Consider the following 27,004-nt stretch of genomic DNA (forward strand, 5'->3'; position numbering starts at 1 on the left):
TGAGATGCTCTAGAAAAGGTTTTAATTCTGATACTGGTTATAAACACTCCGGTCAATCCCAAATGATTTAAAAAACAGAACTTAAGCTCCATCCTCTCATCTAGGAATAACCTTTGGCTTAGCAATAATGAGACATTAAAAACTACTAAACCTCTTAATATTTGCGGTTTTGATCCTGTAGGACTTAGGTCTTCTTTTACAGTGGCAGGAAACCTGGCATTATTGTAAAGTAAGTAATCGTGACTCCAGGAGGTGGGACCATTAGAAAAATACCCATTACGAAGAGATTAAAAAAACCTTTAGCAATTTAACATAGTTCCAGGTGCTGTTAATAGGTGATCTCAGCCCTATCCTAGACTCATACCGGGAACTGCAGATAGGTAAGTAGTAAAGCAGAGTGCAGGACGTTAATCCAGATAGAAGAAATGTAAGGAAAGTTCGCTAGAAAGCAAATGCTCTGAGCAGAAGTAGCTCAGAAGTCTGCTTTTCTGGGGCTCTCCTATGCAAAATCTTTCTCCTCTTTGGGGGTTTAGTCAGATGGCTGAGCTCGCACTGCACCTTTTCCTCAGTGAGAGCAATGATTTATGTTGCCTCCCTTACTGCAGTAACTATTTTTATGAAACGTGGAGTTTAATTCTTCTATGAAGCCTGCCTGTTTTGGTCAACAGCTTCAGACATTCCTGGTGGGGGATGTGATGGGCAGACGCATGTCCCACACCTATGGGCTAGGCCTTGAATTAGGAAAATGGTCTTTACGGCTGCAGTGCCAAGGAGTGCGCAGATGGCAAATGCCCTCGTTTGCAGGAGGGCAAGCGTTATAGCCCGACCGGTGTATGACGTCTGGCAAAGAGGCTTGGAGAGGTGCTAAGCGCGTTAAGACAGCAGTGCAAAGCAGAAACGTAAAACATCAGAAACATAAGAAACAGCAGGATGGAATGTGGAGAGTATAAATAACGATAAGGGAAACAGAAAAAGGTGAGAAAGAAGAGCAGAGTGCCCAAAAGGTTAAGATAAATGGGTAGAAATGTTTCAAGTATGCAGGTAACGGGAGGTCAGCACAGGAGGCAGATAAGGCTGCCAGAGGGGGGCAGGGTAATTTATGGTCCGAAGCAAAAGGATCTCCCTAAAATGTTAGCTGAGTTTTGTAGGGATAGTGGTGGCCGGGGAAGGACACGGGGCTTCAGGTGACAGCAGCAGACGAACAAGGCTTAGAGGGAGTTGATTAAGGAGTCATATAAAGTAAGGCCACGCGTGCTTCCTTGGAGAGCTTTGAGGAGGGTAGTGAAAGATAGGGAAACCCTTGGCAGATGTGTTGTTTAGAAAAGCAGGAGGCAGCACAAGAATTGCAGAGGAGACACCGCAGTGTGCGTTGAGAGATGCTGCTTCTTCCTCCTAAAGCCGGAGCTGTGTGCGTGATGCACAAGCGACTGAAGCTGCGAAACGGTGGAAGCTTTTGAAGACCAGGCTACTTCCTCTGGCCCTTAGTATTGGACTTTAGCTGACTGTAGGTTCCTCTTAAAAATACGGCTTTAATCTGTGGTGCTGGATTCTTTCGCTGTTGGTCAAGCAAGCATCAAGACAAAAACAGGCCATATTTTCAGATGTGGGAAAAGCTGAGCAGAGTGCCTTTGTACGGCTAGCCGTTAACATGTGTGGCGTTAAATACCAGAGGCACCGTGGAAGCAGCAAGAAGTATAAATAACATTTCATAATTAAACAAGAACTTTGCAGAAAAGGAAGGATTTCAGAGGCAGCTGCCAGCTTCAGGTGGGAGGCTAAAGAGTTTTAAATAGACTGCACTAGGTTTCCTGTCTCCCGTTTGTGAACTTCAGAAATAATATGATAACAAAAAGAACAACTGCAGGCCACTCCTTGCCAGGGATACTTTTTAGCTATGCAACTGTGAGGCACCCCACAACATCCCTAAATAAAACGCGGCCCTGACCTTAAGGTCGAGCCCAGGGGGGCTGAGTGGAGCTGCAGAGAACGGCGCATGCCGTGCCGAGCTGTGGAGAGCTCCGGGTTGGGGAGGAAGATTGCGCTCAAGGAAAAGTGTGAGTAGTGACAGTCAAGACATAAGGTAGGCTCTGACATCTGCTCCGCACTGAGCGGCTGTTTCCTTTTCAAAGCTGAAGAAATTATATCTTTTTAGAGGCTGTTACACTCCTGACTATTGGACTGATCTGTCTTTGAAAATAATTTAGAAATGGCTTAGAAAATCCTCCAGGATAAACAGTCAGGTCACTCGACTGAGCGTGAGGCGGCAAGTCGTGAGTGGAGGGAAGAGGCTGGACTTGTTGGGCCCTGTTGTTGGGGGACCTCTCCAGCTCTGTGGCTGCTGTGCGGTGGGGGCCCGAGGTGTTGTCCCGGCCCCTCGTCCAGGCAGCAGAGCTCTCCTGGGGGCACACCTGGGTGGCGTGTCTCCTTCAGGCAAAGTGCCCGCCAGTGGCCACTGCCCAACGCCTGCTGGGTTCCCTCCCTGAGGTGTGCATGCTTTACTGGCGGAAGCATCCTTGTCTCGCGCGTTCCCTGCCAGGCTCGGTTAGTGGTGGTATTAGAGACCGTCTTACGAGTTTTCGAGGTTTTATTGAGCCCCTTCGTTCCACATGGAGCTCAGCCATTGTAGTTTTTGAAGAGCTTCAGAAAAACTCCTTCGCGTTTCCTTTTTACCCCAAAACAACAGCCCTAGAGCCCCTGCAGGCACTAATTAGCGTTTCTTTGTTTCTGGGGGTAAACCCCAAAGCTATGCACGCTGGCAGGCAGGGTTTTTCCCCGTGGGAGGAGGAACACCCAAGCTGCTTACCCTCCTGCTGCTTTCAGCCGCTGACTGGGAAGTTTGGATCAGTGTGGATCCGTACGGGAATGCTTGGAAATGACATGTTCAGAAAGCTCTGCTCACGGCAGAATTTTGCCTGTGTTGCCTTTTGCTTTCTTAAGATGTTTGAAAAGCTGTTTAACAAAAAAAAGACCCTAAGTGCTGCAAGATCACTAGGTTGCGGTGATGAGGGAGCCATGTGCGCTTACTCCTTTGCATCAGTTTCTCAGGCTGCTGATTGTTCTTTTTGATGCATTTGGCACAGGGGTAATTTCCCAGTCCTAAATATTGTACGTGTTACTTTTGAGCCAGCTGACTGGAGGGAAGACGAGAGCAGCTTTCCTCCGCTGTGGGAGTGCACCTATTCTGTAGACTGGGAGAGCCCAAGCCTGCCACTTAGGGAAAGAACAGGGAGGTTAGGACTGAGCACTGCTGTCGATGTGTTAGGAAAGCTCGGTGCTGATCCCGAGCCATCTCCTATGAACGTGAAAAAAATACCCTTCTACTGCACCAGTTACCTGCTCTTAAACAGGATCTTAGTTCCCTGCAGGGGAAGCGGAGCCTGAGCAGGGAGGTCAGGATTTGCCCTGGAGGTAAGAGAAGTGCCTCTGCGGAAATTGTTTCCCTGCAACGGGATCCTGCCGCGACACTGTCGGTGGGACCCCTCGTTAGGCTTCAGCGTGATCCGCAGCAGCCTCACCGCTGATTGGAGCTGTGCTTCAGTGCTCCCGGGGGCTTCCGGGGGCCTCTTGTCACGGCAGTCTCTCACGAGCTGCGCTGTAGGGGCAGGAGCACAGTTCTCTGGGGCTGGGACCATCTTGGCTGTGTTTTGGCGCGATGCCTTACACTGTGGAGCTTTGTCCTCTGAACACTACAGCAGTAACATAATTTACTTAAACAACTGTATACATGTTTGGATATGCCAACTGTGTGTGTGTAATCTTTCTAAGTCTCCTTTTATCTGCAGCAGCTCTCCCATCTCTTCTCTGTCTTGCAATGAAATCTGCTTCTCTAAAAATTAGAAATTTTTCATGATGAACTTTGTAAGAGAAGAGAACTGGAGCCATTTCTGGTGTTGGCACTTGACAGGAGCGGCTGAAGGGAGGTTCTGCTTCTTATACAGTGAGACTGGTGCTGGGGCAGGGAGGGGGATCTTTTTAGTTTGGTGAGCGGCTTCATGTGATTTTTGTAGCTGCAGGTAGTGAGCGTGGGATGGCTTGCTGTCCAAATCCCTGACTCATTCCTTTCAGTTCAACAGATCCAGGGAACCCGGGTCAGAATCCCTCCAGGTGGCACCTAGCAAGGTTTGCCCAGAGAGGAGAGGGGGCGGCAGAGACAAAGCAGAATGGGATTTGGTGTATGGAAAGAAAAGGCGTCTAAGGGGGGATTTGGGGTCAAATTTGGATGAAGATAAGCAGGGCGAGCGAAAAGGCTGTTCCGGACCAGTCCATTTCCCTAATCTAGGTGAAAGTGCTGCTGTGCTTCCCTGGTATATCTCATCCACAACGTGAGGCTTAACATTCCTGCCTGGCACGTGGGTTCTTGGGGAGGGAGCGTGGGGGAGGACTGAGCCGGACACAAAGACAGCCAGCCTCTCACCGGAATGGCATCCAAGCCATCTCAGCTATCCAAAGCCCCCGACGCTGGCATGCGCGCTCAGCCTGCAGCCCGCTAAGCACACAACAAGAGGCAATTGCAGCGCACCTCGCACCACAGCCCGCTGTGGGCTGAGAGGCCTGGAGGGGTCCTTTCGTACCCGCTTTTGTGCAGCCTGGGGGCTCCTTTAACTAGCAGAGATTTCGAATCTGTCCCCTGTTTCGATGCTAAAAATGGTAGCAAAGGAGAATAGTGGATAGTCTGAGGCTCTCCTGTGCCTGCGGGAAGGAAGGAGCTGAAGCCATAGTTACACGACATCTGGGTGACTTCCTCACGCCTGTGATAAAGCAGGGTAAATACTTGTTTGCTAACTTTGTGAAGTACCGGTGAAGGGGGGAATAGACTTCTTGTTCTTGCTATCACTGTGTGAACAGGCGTTGCCTGGCAGCGTAAGGTCACTCGCTTCACGGTGGCATGAGTCGTTCCTTTTGTCTTGCAGCCTTGACGCGGTGGGAACCGTGTTTCTTTGGGTTTAGGGCTCCCGCGGGGAACAGGTTTCCTGATCCCGTTATGTTCAAGAGCCTTGCCTCAGAAATAAGGGAGCACGTCAGCCCTCGGCTGTAACACAGCCTCCCGAGTTGACTGGGATCAGTCACTTTCCCTTCTGAGGCCTCAGTTTCGCATCTGGAGATGCAGACAGCCTTGCCTTTCTCTCAGCTTTTCCCTCGTCCGTTCAGAGTATTCTCTAAGCTCTCATAAGATGATTATGTGGGGATAGGGCACATCCTGCAGTGCAGCCCCTGAACTCAACTCTGAGGGATTTTGAGTCCCAGAATACAGATTTGGGTAATGAATTTTATGTCACGGATGCTGCAGCTGATCTCTTTCCTGCATGCTGAAAATCAGGGCTGTGGTATTGTGCGGCTCCTCTAAAATGGTTATGAGGGGCACTCTGAAGGGCTGAGCACTGCCCAGGTATAAAGGAGAGCAAAATCTCACTCTTTTAGCCTGCTTGGGCAGTGATAGAGAAGAGAGACGCAAGTGGCTTTCCGTGACATTTTCTTTACTCATTTTAAATACAAGACTGATGCCCCTGCCTTGTCTCCTGGGTCTGTATATTGCCTTATTATTTCTTAAAATGCTTTTTAAACATGGACTAAAAACATTAAACATACAGGACTGTTTTGTGTGTTGATGTTGACATGGCTTTTGTTTCTTTTGACAGGGACACATACGCAGCAAAGGGATGCACTGACCTTCTGTCTTCCAACCCGCTCAGCCCAGACTGCGTGACCTCTGACTTTCAGCCCAGCAAAGCCCCATGGTTGGGAGGAGTTAAGTTTCGGCTGAAGACCAGGTGAGAACTTGTGTATTTGTGTCTCCGTCAGCACTGTGTGTCCTGTGGCTGCTGTTCTTGGAGAGCAGCTGGCAAATGCCACTTCCCTCTTGCGAGGGCAGCAGCATTATCAGTTCTGGAGCGCTGTGAATCCCTAGCACCTGTGGCATCAGGAGGTGGAAGTGGTTTGGGACAATTTCACAGCCTCACACTCCCCCTTCTCATGGTTTGCTTGCCTCTGGCATGGTGCCAGGGAAATGAAAGGAACTGACCTCTTGGGCCTGAAATCAAGCTTCAACTTTGCTGGATGTCATCGCGTTTACATAGGGCTGTGTGTAAACAAGTTGTTGCTCTGGCTGCAGGTGAGGGTGACTCACTGAGAAGGGGTCCTGGAAGAGGTGTCCTTTCTCCTCAAAAACTATGTCAGCTGTGGTAAAGGTTGTCATCAGTGATGTGGGACCAAAATATCTCCACAGCAGTCATGTAAGCCTGGAGTGGCTTCCCCAGTTTAGCTGCTTGGCTCTCCAAAACTGCATGGCTTCTTTTGATTCTGAGTTCCAGTGGGAGTTTGGCAGTCGTGACAATCCTGCTGAGTGCCTGCCTGCGTTTTTAAATGCTTAAATGCTTTCAGAAGTTGGCTCCCGAGTTGCACTGGGTTGACCAGGGTTGTGGCAGAGCCTGATTTCCTTCTCCTATGTGTGCAGTTCAGGGCCAAATCCTACAGCGTTTACTCAGGCAAAGCTTTTGCTGGCATCAGAAGAGCATCTCACATCAGTCAGATGGTAATCTGGATGACTGTGTAGGTTTTTCTGTCTCAGTCTTCTGGGAGTTGCACCAAGGAGTCTTAAGCGGTGACTTTTATGGACGTAATTGCATTCAGGCCAGACCTTGACTTACATGAAGTCAAGAAGCTACCTTGATTTCCGATAGCCAGAGGAAATCTGGCCCAACCTCTATCGCCAAGCAGCTGAGAAAAGGGCGTGCGGGACACGTGAAGTCCTGTTCTGATCTAATCAGCAAGGGTGAACTTCTGAAGTAAACCCACTGCCCTTGGTGGAGTTGCTCTAGCTTTTAGCCACTGCAGGCAGTTACAGGTGCTGTCCCTCAGCAGCAGGGATGGCTGCAAAAGGAGAGGGAAAAGGCTCAGCTCTTCAGCACATGTTCATTTGTATAACCTAGCTGAGTTTGTATTGCTTTCCTCCAGCTGAGGATTTGCATTATAAATGATCTTCTCCCAAGATGGAGCAGATTGTATCGCTGAATTCTCCCATCAAGCTAGCTTTATCAGGGAGAGATTTATCTGTGACTGGGGTGTGGGACTGTGCAGTTCCCGGAGGATGTGATGCACAGTGAATTTGAGAAGGAGGCTCCCCTGAATCCGCCACCTTTTTATAGCAATAATTTATTCAGGATATGCCTGCTGTAAGCCCTGCGTCCTGCAGATCTAACAACAGATCTGTGCAGAAGCTCTGAAGTTCAGCATTTCATTTGGATTAATTTGTCTTTGGATGCAGAGCCAATGTTTTGCTTCACTTGTCCGGCAGTGTTGGAGGCTGTGTCTGCCTATCTCAGTGGTTTAACTTGGGTTGAAGCTTTGGTTACAAACAGGAAGTCGCCTTAATGTATAAGAATTCGAGTGTGGGAGGTTATTTCAGACACAGCAGCCTTTGCTTTGGCTGTACTACTGGGTGCAATTCCCGTGCTTGTTTACTTTCTGTAAACGCGCCCAAGGTGACGAAGGTGATGAGTTGTCAGTTGTCCTGATCAGTCTCTGAAATTCAGGGTGGTTAACGAACATCCTCAGTCAAAGGGGAAAGCCAGACCTTGGGATTGGTGTCTCAGATGTTGCAACTGAGCATCTGTGGCAAGGAGCGGCACTACACCAGAGTTGGGCTTAGCCCCCGAGCGTGCAGTCAGCAGTTACTCCCTGAAGCTTGCCTCATTTCCTCGCCTGGGCAAAATAAACAAGGCAAGGGCGGTGTTGCCAGCCAGTGCAGCCGCGCGTTGTTACAGCTCTGCCTGGCTGGAAAGGGCGGTCTGAGATGAGAAGCAGAGAAGAATTGGGTCTAGAAATCCAGATGCAGGGGTGTCCTTTACCAAAATGATTACTACTGAAATGATTAAAAGCTTCTGTGAGGGAGAAGACAGGTTTGTTAGAGGGTCTGTGGTTGGAATTGTGCTAGATCACTGCAGATTTCAGGTTTGCTGTTTCACTTTCTCCACCGGTGTAAGTCCCGGTGAGATGCACAAGAACTGCCACCTATCACCCCTGCTCCCTGTTGGGAACACGGGAAGTAAATTAGAAGTTTGCCTGACTATTTGCAGATTCGAATTCCTCTTGGTACCATTTACCTTTTCTTTCTTGAGGTACTTTAGGAAGCAGGCTGATTCAGAACAGACCCCCCCCCATACGAACATATGTGTGTATACACATACAACAGATGCACCCAATGGACCTCATTCTTCTCGTCTGTTTATCATTTCTATATGAATGTTTTTGTGCTGAGTTTATTAGAGTTGCCTTTGATTTGTGTCCCTGTGATTCAGAGGAGAACCCAGCTACCGTCTGAAACACTTGCCCTGAAAATCCCCTTGGTTACCTGCCGCGACTCATTGTCCATGTTGCATTTGGATAATCAGGCTTACAGGGTAGTGTTGCTGCTGCCAGCCACCAAGTTCCTTCTAAGCACTGAGCAAGGCTGGGAAAACACATTCCTTCCATTGTTTCGAAGTCTCTCCTGTTGCAAGTTGCTGTGTGTTTGATGTCGGGGTGCGAAAGAATCCAAGCTATGCTTGTTTTTCTATCTTTTTAACTAATTTACTGACTGACGAAGAATGAGAAAAAATTATTTGAATTAAGTCCATTGGGCCACTTCGTCAATGGGATAAATCAATGCAACTCTGCGACTTCTACGAATCCACGGGCAGGTTAAGCCACCTGAGGGTCTGGCCGGTGGACTTTTCTGCCCATGGTCTGAGAGATGATGGGAATGTCTGGAAAAGACAGGAAATAGCTGGGTCCCTTTCAAAGATAAAAGCTGAAGCAATCTGTAAGATACAGTCAGCTGTCTCTTTTCCATATCTATTCTTTCTTCTTTTTCCAATAAAGGAAGCAGAGTAAAACTGTAGCAAGAAGAGGAATGTTGCAGAGGGTCTTTAATCCAGTGCTCCCCAGCTTCTCATTCTAGCCTCCGTGTGCTCTTAGGACCAGCCAGGAGTCTGCCTGCACTCCCAGCTGTCAAAGCCACAGTCCGGTGTGGAAGGTGCAGCTAGACTGTCCTGACAGCAAGTACTTTTTCAAAATGGATATCTGAAATACCCTTTATATCACAATTTACATCACACTTACTCTGTTACTTAGTATAGCTTTCATTAAAAAAGAAACCTGCCAGAAGATCCCAGTAGAATGAAGTCCTTGAATCTAGTAATCAGCAAGAATGAAGGTTGTATACATCACCTCTCACACTAACAACCAAAGTTCTGCTGTGTCTGTTCAAGCCTGATGTCTGGTTAGTATCAGGGAATGTCCGGGGGACTCTTTTACTGTGCAGAGCCAAGTCCTCAATCTAAATATTGCCTGTCAGGCCTAGGCTCAGGCAAATGGAAAACTGAGTAGCAGCGCATGGCGCAGTTCCTAGCACTGCGCTCTGCGGTAGGCCTGTTGGGTGATTTTATGCAAGTCACTTCACCTCTCCAGCCCTTTGTTTCCTTTACTGGAAAATGGGATAAATGCCCCTTGCTTGGATAAGACAGCCTAAAGGTTACCAAAGAAATGTGATAACACAGAGGTGTGATGTGCAAGACCAATAATCATTAATTACAATGTTTGACTGTTCATGAGTTCAACCAAGGAGCGACTTGCTCACAGCTGCCATCACCTCTGAGTGTTCCCAGCACTTCCTTCCGCAGCTGGAGGACAGCGCTTCTTGCAAAGAAAAGCCATCTTCACTCTCCTGCAAACTCTGGCAAATTTTGCTGCGGGGCTTGAAGCTTTAATGTACCCACAGCCACCCACCCCCCATCCCTCACCAGAGTCAGCAGGACAAATGCAGCTGGGCCCTTGGTCATCCCAGTGTCCAAACAGGTGCCTTAGTTTAACCACCAAATAATCTCTGCATGATTTTTCTTTGCCTTCTTTTGGGGCCAGAGGAGAAGAGGAGGAAGAGGGACAGGCTGCTTCCTGCACGTGTAGCTGAGAGGAACGGTAGAAAACAAATAAATGTACCTCTATGTATGTGGCTGTCATCTCTGCTTTCATCCAGGGCTTTTCTTCACTGTGGCCCAGTGGGGAGTTTATCAAGACTTTTTCCTCCAGGACTGGTGATGGTAACATCATGAAATCTGAGCAGAAGCCTCTGATTATTTGCTTCCTTGCCCCAGAGAGACTTTGGGGAGCTCTGTACCTGTCTCTCTGTTCTGCTGCAGCTCTGACGTGGCATTCAATGCCTGGTCTGATGCAATCCAGACATCCCAAATGATGGTTGTCAAAGGAAGTAAACAAATAGAGACTGAACACATCAGCTGGAAACCAAAAGCCAATGCCACTGGGAAGGGGGCCTGAAAGAGAAATGAGACCAGGCTGATCTGGGGTAGAGCGCTGAACTCGGTCAGGGTATTTTACTGGGCTTTTTTGGTTCAAAACTGAAACTGCTAAAAGCTGTGTTCACACATCTGACCTAAGCTTTCTGAAGTGGGTTTTCTTTGCAGCGTTTTTTTACTTAGGGAGAGTTTAATCTGAGTATAGGAGTGTGGAGGAGGATGACAACTCACTTTTTGGGTGAGGAAATATTATTGTCCCAGGTCCATGACATGAAATAACATTTCACAAACTTAATATCTTCCTAGCAAGTCCTCCTTCTTTTTGGTCAAAAATGTGAAGGAACAGAGCTTATTCCAGATCTCTCCTGCCCCAGAATTTACCGGAAGGGCTCTGTGAGCCGAAAAAGACAGAATCAGTGAAAGACACATCAAGCTGATGCCGTTATGGTCCGAATTCTTTCTAATTGGCCTCGTCTGTTATGCTTATTTTTAGAACCATGACTGAACCTTAATTAAGAGCGACATTGCTTTGAGTAGATTGTGGCCAGGCTCTGTAGAAATCCTAATAGGCTTCTGAGTGCTTTATTTTTTTGTTCATCTCCCGCTTAATAGCTTGGCGTAGGGACTGCAGAAACACGTAGGATGTCTGTAGAAGGTATCTGTGTTATGCTAGCACTCCTTTTGGATGTGGCCATCTTGGAGACAGGTCCTCAGCAGTGGAAAATCAGACCCTTTTCATGCTTTCTGTTTAAGCAGATAACACAGTTCCCCTGGGAAGGGGGGCACAGGGGACAGCACAGGGTGACCCTCTCGTCCTTATATCTCGTCTCTGTTTCTTCCCGTCTTCCTTGGAAGCATTAACACCAGCAGCTGGTCAAAACTGTCCCTGCAGCTCATGGGGAATGTCCCTGAGGCCACCACGCCTGCCCACAGCTGCAGATTGGTGCTGTTTGTTGGGAAGAGATGCTTTTCTAGAAAGGTTTTACTACTTTCCTCTCCCTTCTCTTTGCTGTGGAGTATTTTGAAGCTTTCTGGGACAGGGGAAAAAGAGCACAAGATCGGTGGTGGAAGAATTATTCAAAAACGGTCTCTGTTCTTTTGTCTCGGATGATGCATTTGCCAGATGTGAGACTGAGGGAAACTGAACTCCCCACAAGCTCCTTGGGTACATCACAGTAAAAATAGAAAGGTCAGTTTATTGGGGCAGCGACAACTCTGTCCGAGTTGCTAATCAGTCGGCCACAACATCCTCTCCTTGGCTTGCACTCATTAGTTTTCTAAAAGGCTGAGTTACATCCCCTTATTGTCTGCAAGGATAAAATTCAGTCAGTCTGTGTTTCTGAAGAGAGGTGCTGTCCTTGTGAAATCCTTCTCTTCAGCATCAGCAGCTTGCTTTGCTTCTGTCCAGCAACCGTACTGAGGGGAGAGCTCAACTCTGGAGCTTCCCCCGGAGAGAAGAGAGGGGGAGCAGGCAACGTAGCAGTGGTATGAACTAGCCTTTCCTCTCCTCAGCATCTACCTTAGCTCGTGTTTGGAGCGTGTCTCTGCCCATAGGCTAGGTACTTCACTGTGCTCCAGACTGTCCTTTCACTGCCCAGTCATGCTCAGAGGCACTTTGCACAGGACGGTGCTGCTCGCTGGTCCTGGGATGCGCTGGGGCAATAGCTCTGAGGAATGTGCTCAGTTTAACTTTCTTCTCCTAAGCCTAACTTCAACCTTTCATTTAATTCACTGACTCGGCAAAGCGTAGACTGAGGGCAGATTTAATCCCAGGCGGAAGTAAAACACTTGCTAAATTGATTTGGTGCTTAGGTTTGCCAGTGAAGTTAAGCATGTGCTGAAGTACTGTCATGAGGCAGAGCCAAGCTTAATGAAGTGTTTTAAAATCACGTGAAAAGTATTTTAAAATCATGTTTAGATCTCTAGCAAAACAGGGCAGTGCACTTGGACAGGACTGTGGAATGATTTTTCCTGGCTGTAAAGTTAGGCAGAATAAGAGGTGAAGAAACCTGTTATTTGAAGGAAAAATAAGTTGAACATAGTGAGGGCTTTCTTATTTAGGCTTTTGGCTGAAGGCAGGGGTTCTGGGGTGGTGGAGCAGTCCCTTGCGTTTGCAGGTGAGCAGTAGGGTGTACCCCTATGTGCAGGCACAGGGCAAAGTGCCTCCTGTATACAACTGGGATCTGGCTAGAGGACTGCTGTCAAAAATGCTGGTGTTTGCAGCAAAGTAACTTCTCCGTTGAGAATTATTTTCTCTGTCCTCACATTTTGTATGTTACCATTCTGTGTGTGATGGGACTCCATTCCCGTTGTTCTGCACCCTCTGTCAGCTTTACTCCCACTTTGTCTGTACCAATCAAAAGGTAAAGGAAAATCGGTACCACTGACTGGCGTGGTGACTAGAAGCGGGTGCAAAGACGCATGTCCTGGCTTCTGATGCTTGCTTCTGCGATTTACTTGGCAGCGAGGTGCAGACGATGAGAAGATGATGGTGAACAGCTCTCTTACCTGTAGGTCCTTACCTGTTTGGATCCCCAGCAGTGGTAGCTGGGCTCTGCCAGTGTACCCAAGCTGAGAACCTAGCCTGCACGTAATGCTTGAAAACTCCCTGCCTGGGGTACGTGCAACTTTTTTCCACTCATCCATGTATTTCTGGTGGTTTTCATTATTAAAGGTTGTGTTGTCTCCCAGTGTGCCATATACCATAGTCCGTATCTTCCCAAGCTTCTTAAAACTTCCTGCACAGGCACATCATTAGCTGTGTCAGACAGTCAGGGAAATCCTTGCTTCTTGTTGAATATGAAATGTTTATGCCTGATTTACAATATAGGAAACCTGCCCATTGCACATACCCCACTGCGCAGTGCCACAGCGAGGGGTTCCACTTAGTCCAGGCGGTCAATACAACACGAACAAAGTTGAAGACAAATATCTTGAGTATTCTAAAGAATGATCTTTTTTTCCATTTTCCCTTCCCTTTTTTTTCCTATTTGGTTTTAAGGTGGCAAAGTCACAGTGTTTGTGGGGACAGGGGAGGAACTGGGTCTGTTTGATATCTCTTCTTGAAATTAGAAAGTCATTCATTTAGTATTAATTCCCTTTTGGTGGCCAGTCAAGTCAGACCCTTCTTTCATTTAATGGGCCAGGCTCAGTGGTGTGCTTAAGTTGCCTTTTGCTGTTCTGCTCATGATAATCTGACTCAGATCAGCTTGGCCAAAGAGCTAAAGTGGATTTGGTTTAAGGTGATTTGTGTATGCAGTGAAGCTCAAAATAGGGAGCTTTCTAACCTGTGCCAGCAATCTGGCCCAACAGCAGCAGCGGTCGATACTGCCGTGTTGCTGTGCTCCTCGGCCTCAGCCAAAGCATGCAGCTAGTGATGATGGCTGCTGCTGGAGTCAGCCTGGATGCTGCCTTCGGAAACCTAGAGCAGAGGAGTCTGCTGGCTAGCGCAGGGGTTATCTGACCATCTTACTGTCCTTTTCTTTTTTTGCAAAGCCTCTCTGCTTGGAGGGTTATGAAAAGGGAAACCTTTCTGGGCAAACATGAAGAAAAAAAAAAGAAAATGGCAATTTAAAGAAGTTGGGGTGCTTTGCTTGACTGAAGGTGGACATTTTTACACAGAGGTATATGTGTGCTCTCAGAGGACTCTGAGCTGGAGTATATTTGCATTGCAAAGCGTTCTGGTTGCGCACACGCTGTGGCTTTGGTGAGGAACAGAAATTAGACTGGACACACTGGTATGGCGTTAGTTTGTAACCGTGGGGAAAAGATAATTCCACCTTTCTGTTATGCTGTGAAGAAGACTTCAAATGGCTTTTCTTTAGGTGCTGATTCATTTGCAGAGTTAGTGCCAAGATACCTTATAAAGTTTGCAGTTCCATGTCTGTTTTGCATACAAAGCATAAAAATAATCTCTTTTACTCATGAAAAACGCACTCTGTAGTCCCTCCTAATAAAAGAGAGCTACGGAGCTGTTAATGGTCAAGGGCCTCAGCAATGTCAGTGTAGTCCCTGCAGCCTGGACTGCCTCAAGCCCTTGCCAGACTGTGTCAGAGGAGACTGCTAATGCGACGGTCACGTTTCTGTCTGAAAATGTTGGAACTGGTATAGTTACAAGGAGCGCCCAGATAACAGCAAGCAGACAAGATTAAAGACTTCTCTTTTCCCTTCAGTTTTCCCGCGGACTGTGTGAATTTGGCAGTATCTGGTATGTAATCAGTGTTAGAGCCTCTGTTGAACCTATTAGGTTCCAGCATTGCACCGGGGTCCGACGGCTTCTCCCGGCGTCCTCGCGCCTCGGCGTTTGTCGAGGTGCCAGCCTGACCTGGATGACCAGTTTATCTGATTGCCGGACGTGTCGGTGAGGAACTGAGGGTCTCCTTCCTAACCTTGGCATTTACAACAGAGGGATCACTTTCTCCATTATCTAAAGCGGAGAATTTTTTGGTAATAAAATTGTCTGAACGCTTCAACACGTGTGGTGCAGGTGCGGCCCTTGAGAAACTGGTGTAAAGGATTAGGGGAGGGGTTGGTTTGGAAGGGATTACAATTCTGCGTTTTGAAATCCTTCAGCTTCCTGGAACAAAGTGTCAGCTGCTGCTCCTGGTTTCGTTGAAGGCAACTGAGCTCTACCAAATTTTTACCTGTTAAAGATCTAATGATTTATTTGCCTTCACTCCAGTCAGGAATTAGCTGCTTAGAAATTTGCAGCTTTTATTGCTCAGCCAGTTTGTCTGGGATGGATCGTGATCGGGCTTTACAAAAGCATTTCTGCCCCACTTGCCAAAAAGTTGAATCTTGCAGCCGTTTTAATTGGTTTCTGAAAGTTGTGCTCTAGAGTAACGCAAGTGTAACCAAAAGCTGTTGCAGAACTGGCAGGTGAAATGTGTTCAGCTGCCCGCAGATCTGTAATTGGAGATAGCTGTTCTCCCACAGACACAGTGGTGCTCGCAGTCGTATTACGTTCTGGTTTCAGTCCTTTTCCCTATTTGGCCAACAGTAATTGCAAATAAAACTTAAGGAAGTAGCATGAAGCCAGGCGCTTTTTTCGGGTGTTGCAGAAAGCTGAGGCTAGGAACTTTTTGGCTTTCCCCTGAGCATGCGCATGCACACACACAGGCACAGGCAGCATCAGCTGTGCCTTTCTTTACAGCCTCCGAGCTCCACGTCACGGAGAGTCTGTCAGTCGATTCGGTGGGGACTGAATCAGGCCCTTGGTCCCTGCCGTTTGGTGTGTGCGTGTGCACGCCAGCCTGCGACACCTCCACCTAGCCTCTTCCTCGGCGATCACCCGCGTGAGCCTACAGCACAAGCCGGAGGCCGGGCAGGCCGGGGCCCTTCCTCTCCTGCCTTACGCTCAGCTAAGATTCAGTTACCCCTAATCCACATTTCCAGGATCAGATAGGTGCGGAAATAACGCGAGGTTATCCCATGCTGAGCTGGTACGGCTTGTTTTCTGACTTAAATTCATAGTTTCGCTGTCCACATGTTGTATTTTTACAAGGTTATTGGCCAAAATGCCTTTCAAGTATCTGTGGCTCAGAAGACTGGCTATGTAGCGCTCTTGCAGCTTCTTACTGATCAAATCAAGGGGTAACATGTTTGTTTGTGATCAGACAGGATGTTTTCCCAAGCAAGAAATTAAAATGTTGGGTGTTCATTCTACCCCAAAGTACAAAGAGAGTCTTTAAATTCCTGCAATGGATATTTTAGGACTAAGAGAAAGCAAGAATATGGGTTATTCTTAGTAAAAAGGGTTCCGCCAACTCCCCGTCCTACAGTGTTCAGCTTCCTTGTTTCGTTGGGCAAGGAGCGTAACAAAAGAGCCCTGTTTTAAACACACCTACACATAAAATGGTAAAATGGTGCTTGGCTCAGCTCACTCTCTATAAACCTGCAGTTCAACTCTTATTAGTATAATCCTGTCCTAACAGATGTTAAAAGGAAAAAATAATCTTTTTTTAACTGACTATCAGAGAATGATCTGTGCTCAAACCTGTAGCAAAGGGCTAGCAGAACATACTGGTGAAACGGTACTGCTTCCTGCTGCCTGCCAGCACTTCCCCACTGAATGGGACATGTGGCCCTATCATCGGCTGGTGCAAATGTCCACTTGTGCCAGTTAAGGATCTGACCCTAACAATCCTTCTTTGCCTGTTGTATTTTCCTTTACCCTATCTTTTCACAATTTCGGGCAGTAATAGCAGAGCCCTCTTTAAGTGTCTCTCTTATATCTACAGAGGATGTTTTAATCTATTTACTGATTTATTCAAGACATGCTGTGCCATGAAAATTTGAGCGAGACCAAGATTGAAGATGTTATATCCTCCTCTTGCTGTTAAACTTTGTAGGTAGGCAAGGTTTGCAGAGCCTGCAGGCTGTCACATTTGGGACTGCAGCAGTGCGCAGATCCTGCGCTGCTCCTCGTTCTCGGTTCGAAATTGTGGACATGAGTACTAGAGAGCAGAGGAGAGAGGCCCTGCAGAAAGCACAGGGACGGGCCCACAAGCTGGGGTGAAGGCGAGTCTGTGCAGCATATTGAGAGCACGTTATTGCTACTACCCTGCATTGATTTTCCATTGCACCATTCCATGCTTTGCATAAGGTTGTTGGTTTGTTGTTTTCTTTTTTTCCCCTTAGAGCAGTTGGAGCCCTTCCTTAGCACTGGTGACTGAAGCAACTGCAAGCCCACCATGCTGTGCCGTGCCTGGGGACGCACCCAGGCTCGCACGCCGCCACAGGACGGCTGGCTGGCTGAAAGGCCCCGGGGACGCGAAGGACACGCATTGCTGGCACTTGGTTGTCATGTCTCTTCCTGCGTTTTTAGAAGCATTGAGGAGAGATCAAAACAGCATTGGGGAGGCTTCCACCCCCTCGTGGTATTGGATTCTTTAGATGACTTTGCCAGCTGGTGCTTTAAAATGAAGGGAACCTTTAGAAAAGTGCTCGTTCAGCATCTGTAAGAATCAAATGCAGCTGCCCTGCTCGATGCATGGTGTGGGAGTCCACGCCCAGCCCCAGGCTGTAAATTGGTCCACATGAATGGGCCTCAGGGCTCATCCCCAAGGGGCAAGGCTGTGAGGTAGAGAGGAAGACCTCCTGCACTCAGTGAGGACAGTGACTGTCTGCCCATGGCTGTTGCCTTGCAAACGTGCAGGGGAGCGTGTTGCATGAATGCCAGACAAGGTGCCTAATTTCTTGATTCACTTGGAAAAGGCAAGAATGTAGCAGTGAAACAGAAATGAGCAGGACCAATTTTAAATGCATTTGTCAGTGTCTCTTCACATGCATTGTCCTTGGAGGAGCCAGCCTGGTGCTGATGTGCAAAATCCTTCTGCTTTTGCCTAGGCGGAGTGAAACTCTGGGCCGACCGCACTCCTGGCATTCAACCAAGTTTGCAGAGAACCACCCCGATCTCAGCATGATGCAAATATCTCAGGGTATGCTTGGCACCCCTTGGCATCAGTCCTACCACTCCAGGTAAGCACCACACACCTTTGGTCATGTGCTGCAGAGGCAGAGATGTAAAGCAGTCTGCTGCACTTTCCCCTAGTTTGTCAATTCAAAAAAAACCATTTTCTGCTCATCTGTAAAGGAATACTTTTTCTGCAGCCTTTCAGCAGTCACCCCGGCTCGGTAGCACATCGCTTCGATTACCAAGCTCATGGCCTTGCTAGCTGTTGTGTCCTGTGACCTTTACAGGGGCCAGACTGCTTCTGACACCCCTGGGATTGTGCCCAGGTGAAGACAGTAATGACAGCTATTAAAATGCACATTGATTTTTCTTAGATATGAGCTCTAGATTGGGCCATGAGAACAGACTGGCAATATTTGGTTGCCATTTTAGTTTTAGTATCATTTGTCCAGTGCTGAAGTATCTCCCACAGGTACCTGTGTGTAGAGAATCAGTCTCCCAAGCTAATGTGCTTCTAACCTAGGTCCCCTGATCCTTCCGCCTTCCTTGTTTCCAGCGTAATGCTGGCTTCAGGGAGGCTCTGCCTCCTGCCCGAGGCTCTGTCTTGATGGTGCTAACTGCAAGATTAGGGCCTAAATCTAGAGCACAGAAATGAAGGAAGGGGACAAAGGATTTGTGGGCAAAATATTCCCAGTCACCTCCGTACAGCTGGTGGGTTTACAAACAGCCACGGTTAAGATAGGGCTTTGCAGGACTTTCGGTTCCTGTTTGGTTACCTGGACAGAGTTGCCATGTTCCCTCACTAAGATGCTCTGCAAAGCGGTGAAGATCTTGGCAACTAATTGCTTTAAAAATCCCCCTGCCCCAGACAGGAGCCCCGTGTCAGGACATTAAGGCAGCTCTCTACAGATCCGGTTGCAGGAGCTGGCATCCTCCTCTGCCCCCCTGGCAGACTGCCCCCACGTAGAAATGCAACGTGGTCTTTGGGGCTGCGCAGTCCAGGGTGAGCAGATGTGACACCAGACAAACCATTCCTGGAGAGCTGCCTGACGTGGAAACCAGGTGCCTTATGACCTCCATTCCCACTTTTATGTTTGGGATGAAATTGAGGTCTTAAAAACTCCAGGCTCGCTCAGGGTAGGCACTGCCTATTAAATCCGTGTCTGTCAAAATCTCCTCAGAAGTAGATTCAGCGTGCCTGATTTTTCCTCCTTTCAAGGCTGCTGGCAAGACCCACTGAGGGACAAAAAACTCACAGGTGTTCTCCACCTTGCCTCCCTTCCCAGCCAAAGAAAAAAAATCTAAAATCAAAATAAGCCTATTAAAAAAAAAAAAAAAAAAAGGGGGGGTGTAGGCAGCAGGATATCTGTGCCCATCAGGAAAACCAAGGCCCTCGCAGGAGCAGCCAGCAGTATTGCATCACTGACCATACTCCCAGGGTGAGAAGTTCAGCTAGGGATTTCCTGGTTTTGGCAATTGCTTTCTGCACAGGTCAGCTTTATCATAACTGCGTGCATGTGTGTTTCTCTAAGGAGTTAGTGCAGTGGTTTGTCTAAGCTAGTAGTGTTAGTGCTGTTAAAAGAAGATGGTGCAAGACACCTGGTTTCGGCAGTGAACTGTGGCAGAGGCAGATTGGAGTCGGCGGTGTGGTCCCAGCGAGCTGGGCTGCTCCTGCGAGCCTGTGCAGCAGGGCAGAGCGGACTGCAGGCAGGAGGGCTGCTTGGGGCACACGTACCCCTCGGGTCCTCCAGGCAGCCCCCAAGGGCCCCCCCAAACCCTGGGGGCAGCATGAGGGGGACAAATTTAAATTCTCTCCTAGGAGGATTTTCCCTGGAAAGGCAGAAGGGTTTCAGGAGGAGGAAATGTCCCCATAGCCACTGGGATTTAAACTTCATTTCTTCTACAGGCGAGAGCGAGCCTTGGCAGGGAGGAGGAAAGAGAAAACAGGGCATAAAAGAACAATGTGAGGGGAGAATTGCAGGAGCAATGTGTGTTCCTCTCCAGCCTTCAGCACAGCTCATCCGCAGCCTGTTCGTTTCCCACCAAGAGGCTTTGCTTCAGCTGCAGCTCCTGGCAGAGCCTTTGGCTGGCACAGGCAGACAGCGTGGCTGTGTCTCCTGGGCGGCTGAAGAGGAGCACGGGGAACATCTAGTGGTCAGTCAGCCAGCGCTACACTGGGCATTGCCAGGGAGGTTTTTTTTTTATTATTAAAATAAAGATTGATGCATCTTAATGAGCAAACCAGATTTATCCTAAGTTTTGCCTGTCTCTGTGTTCCTCTGCATCTCTCTGCAGTGCTGCTTCCTTCTTCCCCTTGCAGGCAGGCTCCCCTTTGCCTTTCCTTGTGCTTAGCAGCCTTTTCCCTCCATGTCTGTCCTTTGGGCTTGTGGGTGTTAGTCCAGGAAGGGGGAAGCGACTGCAATTGGGATATGATCCCAAGACAAGGCTCTTCAGCAGGCACTTGTTAGCAAGGGGGCTGTTTTCAAATGCACCAACTGCCTCCCAGAAACAGCACCTTGCTTCCTGGAGCTGCTGTGCATCTCCAGCTCCCCCGCTGAGCGAAGCAGCTTTGGTTTCGTTATCCCTGTGGGGTGAAGCATGCAGAAGTGAAGCATGCCCTTCCCACTGTGCAGCCAGCCCCCGTGCCCACTGAGGCTGAGGCCTGCTCCCGGGCTGGGCTTGCTGCTCCTGCATGCGGCTCTGAGCCTTGCCCTGCCACCCTTGCGTGGGACAGCAGGCTCTCCTTTCCTGGTGCTTCCCTGGGGCTCTGCCAGGACAGCACCTGGGAACCAGCAAAAGCCATATCCAGGGGAAGGGACTTGGCAACAGGGGAAAAGGGAAGTGAAATCCTCAGGGTACACTCGCGAGTCCTCAGTGTATCTGCAGGAGCCCAGGAGGAGAGATTAGCACAGGGGAACTGGACAGCAATTTTTGGTGTCACCATGGGAGGTATAAAAGAACTGTGGCCGGCACAAAGGAGCTCCCTTTCAGCTGATAGATCTCCAAATATCTTTCTTTATGAGCACGCCTCTGGAGGCCACAAGTCCTCTGTCAACTCATGTTGACAAGTGTCATGATGCACCCGTGTCTGCTAAGCTACATCGTGAGGAGGCTTTAAAGACTTCCTGGGGCTTTCCCAAAGTGGTAGTATGGTTGCACCCCCCACTTGCCTCCACACACAAGCACACGCATCTCTTCTGTCTTGTCTGTTTAGTTTTCTTGCAGCAAACAAACTGTCTAGTGGACAGCTGAATTTCCAGGAAGCCTGCCAGGGCATAGCCTTCATCTCCATAAAAAGAAATGGGAAAAAAAGAAAGAGATTACGTTCCCCCCAGAATGCCTCTTGCGCTCCTCTCCTCCTCCTCAGTGGCGTCGGCACTCATTCAGCTTTCCAAGTGCTTTGGATAGGTTTGATGGGTGGGGTTGATCTTCCCTGGCTCCAGAGATGCGCTGGGTTTCTGTCTGTATTTCCCTCCCACCCCGCTATGGTAAATAAGAGCCATGTGTTGCAATGTCAAGCAGTTCCTCTTTGTGAAGTGGGATGACTGCAAAGAGGGGATGGAGTAGGCCCAAATATGGGTTTTAATCTGCACTCCTCAAAACTAAACATTTTGTTTCTGAGCTCACTTATAAGTTGTTGTGCCTCTCCTCTGCTAACAGTTGGTTTTTACTCTTCTCTCGCTCTTCTCCAGCTCCTCCACCAGCGATCTCTCCGGTTACAAGCATGGCTATCTGAGGAGAAGTCCTGACCAGTACAGTTCCCGGGGGAGCATGGAGAGCTTGGACCACTCCTCCCCTGGCTACCACCCTTGTCACCTTTCCCCAGCCAAGTCCACCAACAGCATTGACCAGCTCTCCCACCTCCACAGCAAGAGAGACTCAGCCTACAGCTCCTTCTCCACCAACTCCAGCATCCCTGAGTACCCCGCTCCTCTGTTCAGCAAGGAGCACTCCTGCTCCATGGACAACATGCACTCCCGAGGTGGCCTGCAGGAGGGGATGAGGCAGGCTGACATCAGGTACGTCAAGACAGTCTACGATGCCCAGCGAGGGATCTCCGAGGAGTACGAGGTGAAGTCCTCTGCTTTGCTTCCGAGCTGTGAGGGCCGGACCCTGGCAGATGGTCGCAGCCACGGCAGGCTCCATGGCTTGAGCCGGCACAACACAGCTCCCTCCTGGGCACAGCCAGGCCAGAGCTCCTCAGACAGTGAGAGCCAGCCCCCCAAGGGACCTCCCTTGCCACCTGCTCGCAGTGACAGCTACACAGCCATCAGGCATCATGAGAAGCCCGGCTTGTGCTCTGGCCTCGATCCAAACAAGCCTGGTCGAACCCAGCCGAAGGGGGCCTGGCCTCCACTTGTCAGCAGCTTCTCCCAGGGGCCGCTGCTGAAGACCCCCTTCGGAGAAGGGCATCTGCACACCGTGGTGGAAAAGAGCCCAGAGAGCAGCCCCACTGTGAAGCCCAAGCAGAGCTATTCCCAGTCAGCCCAGCCCGGGCAGCCCTTGCTGCCTACTGGTGTCTACCCAGTACCTTCCCCAGAGCCACACTACGCCCAGATGCCCCAGCCTTCTGCAAGCAATAACGGGACGCTTTATCCAGCTCTGGCCAAAGAAAGCGGGTACCCTCCACCTCTTCCAGTCACATGTGACAAAGCTGTAGCCAGCAACCCCCTGGACTTTGATGAGAACGGAAACCAAAGCACTACAAACAGGTCGACTGTTTTTTACCAGCCTCCAGCCACTGAGAGAAAGCAGGATGCTGCAGCAAAACTTGCGCAGTATAAATCTCCTAACGCTGCAGGCCCAGAAGTCTACTTGACCACATCGAGAAAGGAGGAGTCGTTTCCCCCTCACAAGGCAGTGCACACTGTCCGAGAGACCACAAGTACTGCACAGCCCTCCAAGCACGGTTTTCAAGCCCCACAGCCCCAGCTGAGGGAGGCCAGTGAGAGAAAAACACGTTACCCGCCTAAAGAGGACTGGGCAGACGAATCCCAGGAGGACAAAAATGGCAACCCGCAGAAAAACGAGAGAGACGCTGCAGCTCACCGCCACTGGGGTCAGAGCGAGGCCAAGCAGTATGGCTTCTCCTCCTTGCAGAACATCCCAGGGAGTTCCAGGAGGCAAAGCAGCTCTGAGCTGAAAGAGATGCCACCAGGTGAGGGTTGTTCCAGCACCAAACTGTCCTTTTTGAACAGCAGTGGTAAAGAGGAGAAGGATCACAGGGGACAGGGGCACAAGCAGTGCAGTGATGTGGACCCGCAGGCCTTTGCAAGGCAGGTGGATTTGGGCACGAGCACGACCCCGTTCCATGCTGCTGAGTCAAAGGACGAAGAGCCCCCTTCTCCACAGCACCCAAAGACCTCAGATTTTGGGAGGAGCCGCCTCAGCTCTAGCAGCACCCAAAGTTTTCCCTATGGCAAAGCAGACCCCAGCAAGCTCCGCTGCTCTGTGCTGGAGAAGGTCAGCAAGTTTGAGCAGCGAGAGCAAAGTACTCAGCGGCTCCAAAGCGCTGGCGTTCCCACCTTTGGCCAGCATTACGGGCCGAGCAGGTCGAGCCAGCCCTCCGGCACCGTGTGCTCTCTGAACAGCCTTGAGGACACGCGGGGCAAGCTCGGCTCCCGGGAGTCCAGCCAGCTGCCCAGTGAGCTGGGCAGGGTCTCCAGCCCCTCTGGCAGGAGCGGGAAGCCTGAAGAGGCTGACTGGCGCCCCGTGGAGCTGCAGATGGCAACCTCAGCGAAGCAGCCCAGACCAAGTGAATACTACAACGCGTGTCCTGAAAATGAGACGCAAATAAGGACTGCTCAGCTCCCAAGGAGCAAAAGCACCTTCCAGCTGGGAGGGGAGCCTGAGAAGGAGGTTCTCTGGAAGGATAACATCCAGGATGCCCATGGGTCACAGCTGGATACACCGTTCAACAGGGCTTACAGGAACAGCATTAAAGATGCTCAGTCCAGGGTGCTGAGGGCTACATCCTTCCGGCGCATCACCCCCCCATTTGGGAGTGCCCCCAAGAGGGTGACCCAGAGGCCTGCCTCAGCCCACGTGGGGATGAGGAGCACAGCATCGTCTCCTCACACCCCGAAGGAGAGGCACAGCGTCACGCCGACAGAAGGCAGCCTCTCCGCCCTGGACTATGCCAAGACGCAGCACATCTCACGCATCGGGGGCCGGAAGCGGCTGACAGCAGAACAGAAGAAGAGGTCTTACTCGGAGCCGGAGAAGATGAATGAAGTGGGCATCTCTGATGGCGAGCCGTCACCTTTTTCACTCCAGAAAAAAGGCCTCCATTTTGTCTTCCCGGAGAATACGGTGGCTGACCGGCGTAAGATCTTCGAAAGGGATGGCAAAGCTTCCTCCACAGCCAGCCTCTCCAAGCCGGAGCTCAAGCAACTCCAGCAGAACGCCCTTGCTGACTACATTGAGCGCAAAACGGGGAGACGGCCGTCCTCTCAAGACGTGGGGCTGCTGAGGGAACGCTCTCACAGCTCCTATCTGCAGGCTGGTGGCCCAGACAGCCAGAGCCTTTCCTCTGCCTCCAGCATGAACTCCCTCCAGGACCACAACCTTTACCGCCGGAGAGAATCTCTGGAGCAGATATCCAGGATGGGGCGGATATCTTCAACCCTTCCTCCTGGCTTGATGGGTTGCTTTGACCTGAGTGGAGATGAGCAGAAGAAAGGGCGCCATGACAGCTCAATCACAAGCCGACCAAAAACGGACAGGTGCTGGGGTTACAGAGCCAAAACGGAGCTCACCAAAGGCACACAGACACATGCTCTCGGCTCGCAGGGCCAGCCTCGCTATGGGAAACAGGAGCAGGTCTTCGAAATACCCTCCTCTGCCAGGAAATCGGGGAAATCGGTGTCTGTGGAAGATTTGCTTGATAGATACGACAATCAGACAGTCACTGTGCATATACGTTCAAGGTCGTCTCCCACTCCCACAGCAGAAAAGAAACACCAGGTATGTGGAAAGCAGATCATACTCTCAGGCAAGCGGGGCTCTCTGAACCAGGAAAAGGGGGAGGATGCTGAACAGACTGATGTTCAGTCATGGCAGTTGCTTGATTGGTTATAGAGAGGTTAAATGCATGCTGTGATACAGACCGTTTATTGCAATTGAATTAGCATTATGCTATTTTAAATGCTTGCTGGTGGGGTACTGCTTCTGTTCTGCTTTCTTACTGCTGGAGCTATTCCAGGGGGAGATGCTGTGATTTTGTTGCACAGGCTGGTAACGTACATGTGTTCTTGCTGCTCCTGACACCTCATCCAAGGGTCTTAGCCTTGCCTGTTAGCATCACTGGAGAAGCACGGAGTACGTTTCTGGTGGGGTGCGTTAACGTGGTTATATGCTGCTGCTGCTGTCCTGCACAAGCTTGGCATTAGACCACCTCCCTGATGCAAAGCAGAGAAGCCTAAGGGCTGCCTGAAATTGCACTGGCTCCCACTGGCCCCCACAGCTGGGGAGCTGGGAGGTGCTCAGCAGAGACACTGCCAAGTAACCGCTATGTTTTGCCTCCAGCACTGGAGGAAAACGTTGCAGAGAAAGCTTAGCGGAGAGCCCGGCTGCTCTTTCCATGTCCCGTCCCCCCCTTGGTTGTTGGGAACATTAGGCTGATGTCACAGACAGGGAATTCGACTGACTCTGATGACAGTAAATAGTAGAAACGGGCAAACTTCTTGGAGAACAAATGCCCAGGCCAGCTCTTCAGCTGGTTCAAATCTCTTCAGACCTGTTTAGGTAACTGCAACTGGTTGAGCCACGCTGATTTACAGCAGTGGCAGGTCTGCTCCCCCTGCCCATTTTTACACCAGGCTCCATTCATCATGGGGAGAGGGAGGAAAAACCAAAACGTGGGCAGGCTCCTTGCTCCAAACATTCTCAAAGTGTTTGGCCAGTCCCACAGACTTAAAGGGCAGCTGAGATCCAGAATGCCTCCTTCAACTCTTATACTTGCTATCAGCCTAGGTGCGATGAAGTAGCACTCAGCGGAGTAACATAAAGGAAATTATAGAGAGAGTGTGCTGCTGTGCCCTCGGCAGCATCTCAGAAACGGGCCAAATGGAGGCAGGGGGAAGGAGCCGTCTCCCCAGATCCATTGTGTGCTTCATTCTAAATAACCTCCCTCAAAAGACCTCAGATCCCACACTACACTTGAAAATAGAATTAAAAAAGTAGCTTGTGACTATCAAGTGACCGGAATGCATTTCCATCACCACTGCTCTCTCATGCCATCATCATTTTTTTTCCACACCAGCCAGGCAACAGGCTCATCCGTGCCACTTTGTCACACTTGCCAATCATGAAGTCTTTTGTGTTTGGTAAAAGGACAGTCCTTAAAAAAGAGTTAGGGTGAAAGCCAAGCTGCAAATTTTTTTCTGCCTACCAGTACAGCCAGAGCAGCAAGAAAATTAAACAGGCTTCCAGAGAGAGGGGAGTCACTAAAATGTACTTTTCAGTGACAGGTTGGACAGCGAACAGCCCTAGTTCATGTTTATCTGCTGTCTTGGTCAGGGGACAAACTGGGAGGTTTTTGAGATCCCTTTTTTCCCCTTGTTGGCTCATTTTTGATCTTCCATACCTGCAGCAGACAAACAGGAGCTTCTGCCTGTTGGGAGCTGACTCAAGGAAGATGATGAGCAGCAGTGCAGACCTACTCACAGGGTCTTGGCTCAAGTCCAGAAGAAGGGAGCATCCTTACTGCTGTTTTCTGGAGTGGCTTAGCTGTATTCACTTCTGTAGTGAGGACTTACTCTTGTAGATAGCATGGCACTTCTGAAAATCCTGTTCTTAAATTCCGATTGAGGAAAGCGTGTTTGACTTCAAACATGTACACCAATCCGTAATTGTCTTTTTGAAAGGGAAGATATGTTTAAATGCTTTCTTGATTAGGTTTGCTTCTGAACTGTCTCCAATACAAAACCAATACTATAAAAGTAGGGGCTGCAGCCAAAACAGCAGGGCAATTTTTTTTTGGCCTTTTCAGATCTTTTGTGGGAAACATGTATTTGCATTTTAGCAGCAGTCTTCACTGCCTCACTGTATATTTTTCAGGGTCTTGTATACAATACGTAGAGTTCTTTGCAGGCTGCATATAAATCACATTGCAGTGTCACTGTAGGAATTTGTTTAAAGATATACGGAAATTGATAGCCATGTGGAATTATTAGCTATCAGTCTTCAGAACGCATTCTCTGCCTTCTTCCCCCCTGCTTTTTCAGTCTGTCTCAGCCTGCATATCTCCCAACTCCCTGACTCCTAAATCAAGATCAGCGCTTACCCTCCCTCTGCAGCAATG

At 49.5% G+C, this 27,004-nt stretch overlaps 1 protein-coding gene across 1 annotated transcript in view; it reads left to right on the forward strand.

Moving 5' to 3' along the window:
• The window catches only part of SHROOM3 (shroom family member 3), a 114,480-nt gene that overhangs the window by 73,654 nt on the left and 13,822 nt on the right, over nt 1-27,004 (forward strand). Inside the window, exons 3-5 of the mRNA XM_067297007.1 lie at nt 5,637-5,768; nt 17,634-17,765; nt 21,393-24,666. Coding sequence (XP_067153108.1) covers nt 5,637-5,768; nt 17,634-17,765; nt 21,393-24,666 — 3,538 coding nt within the window. The remainder of the gene's footprint in view (nt 1-5,636; nt 5,769-17,633; nt 17,766-21,392; nt 24,667-27,004) is intronic.

Source organism: Apteryx mantelli, chromosome 5 (assembly GCF_036417845.1).
Source record: "Apteryx mantelli isolate bAptMan1 chromosome 5, bAptMan1.hap1, whole genome shotgun sequence".
In the NCBI taxonomy this organism is placed as follows: domain Eukaryota; kingdom Metazoa; phylum Chordata; class Aves; order Apterygiformes; family Apterygidae; genus Apteryx; species Apteryx mantelli.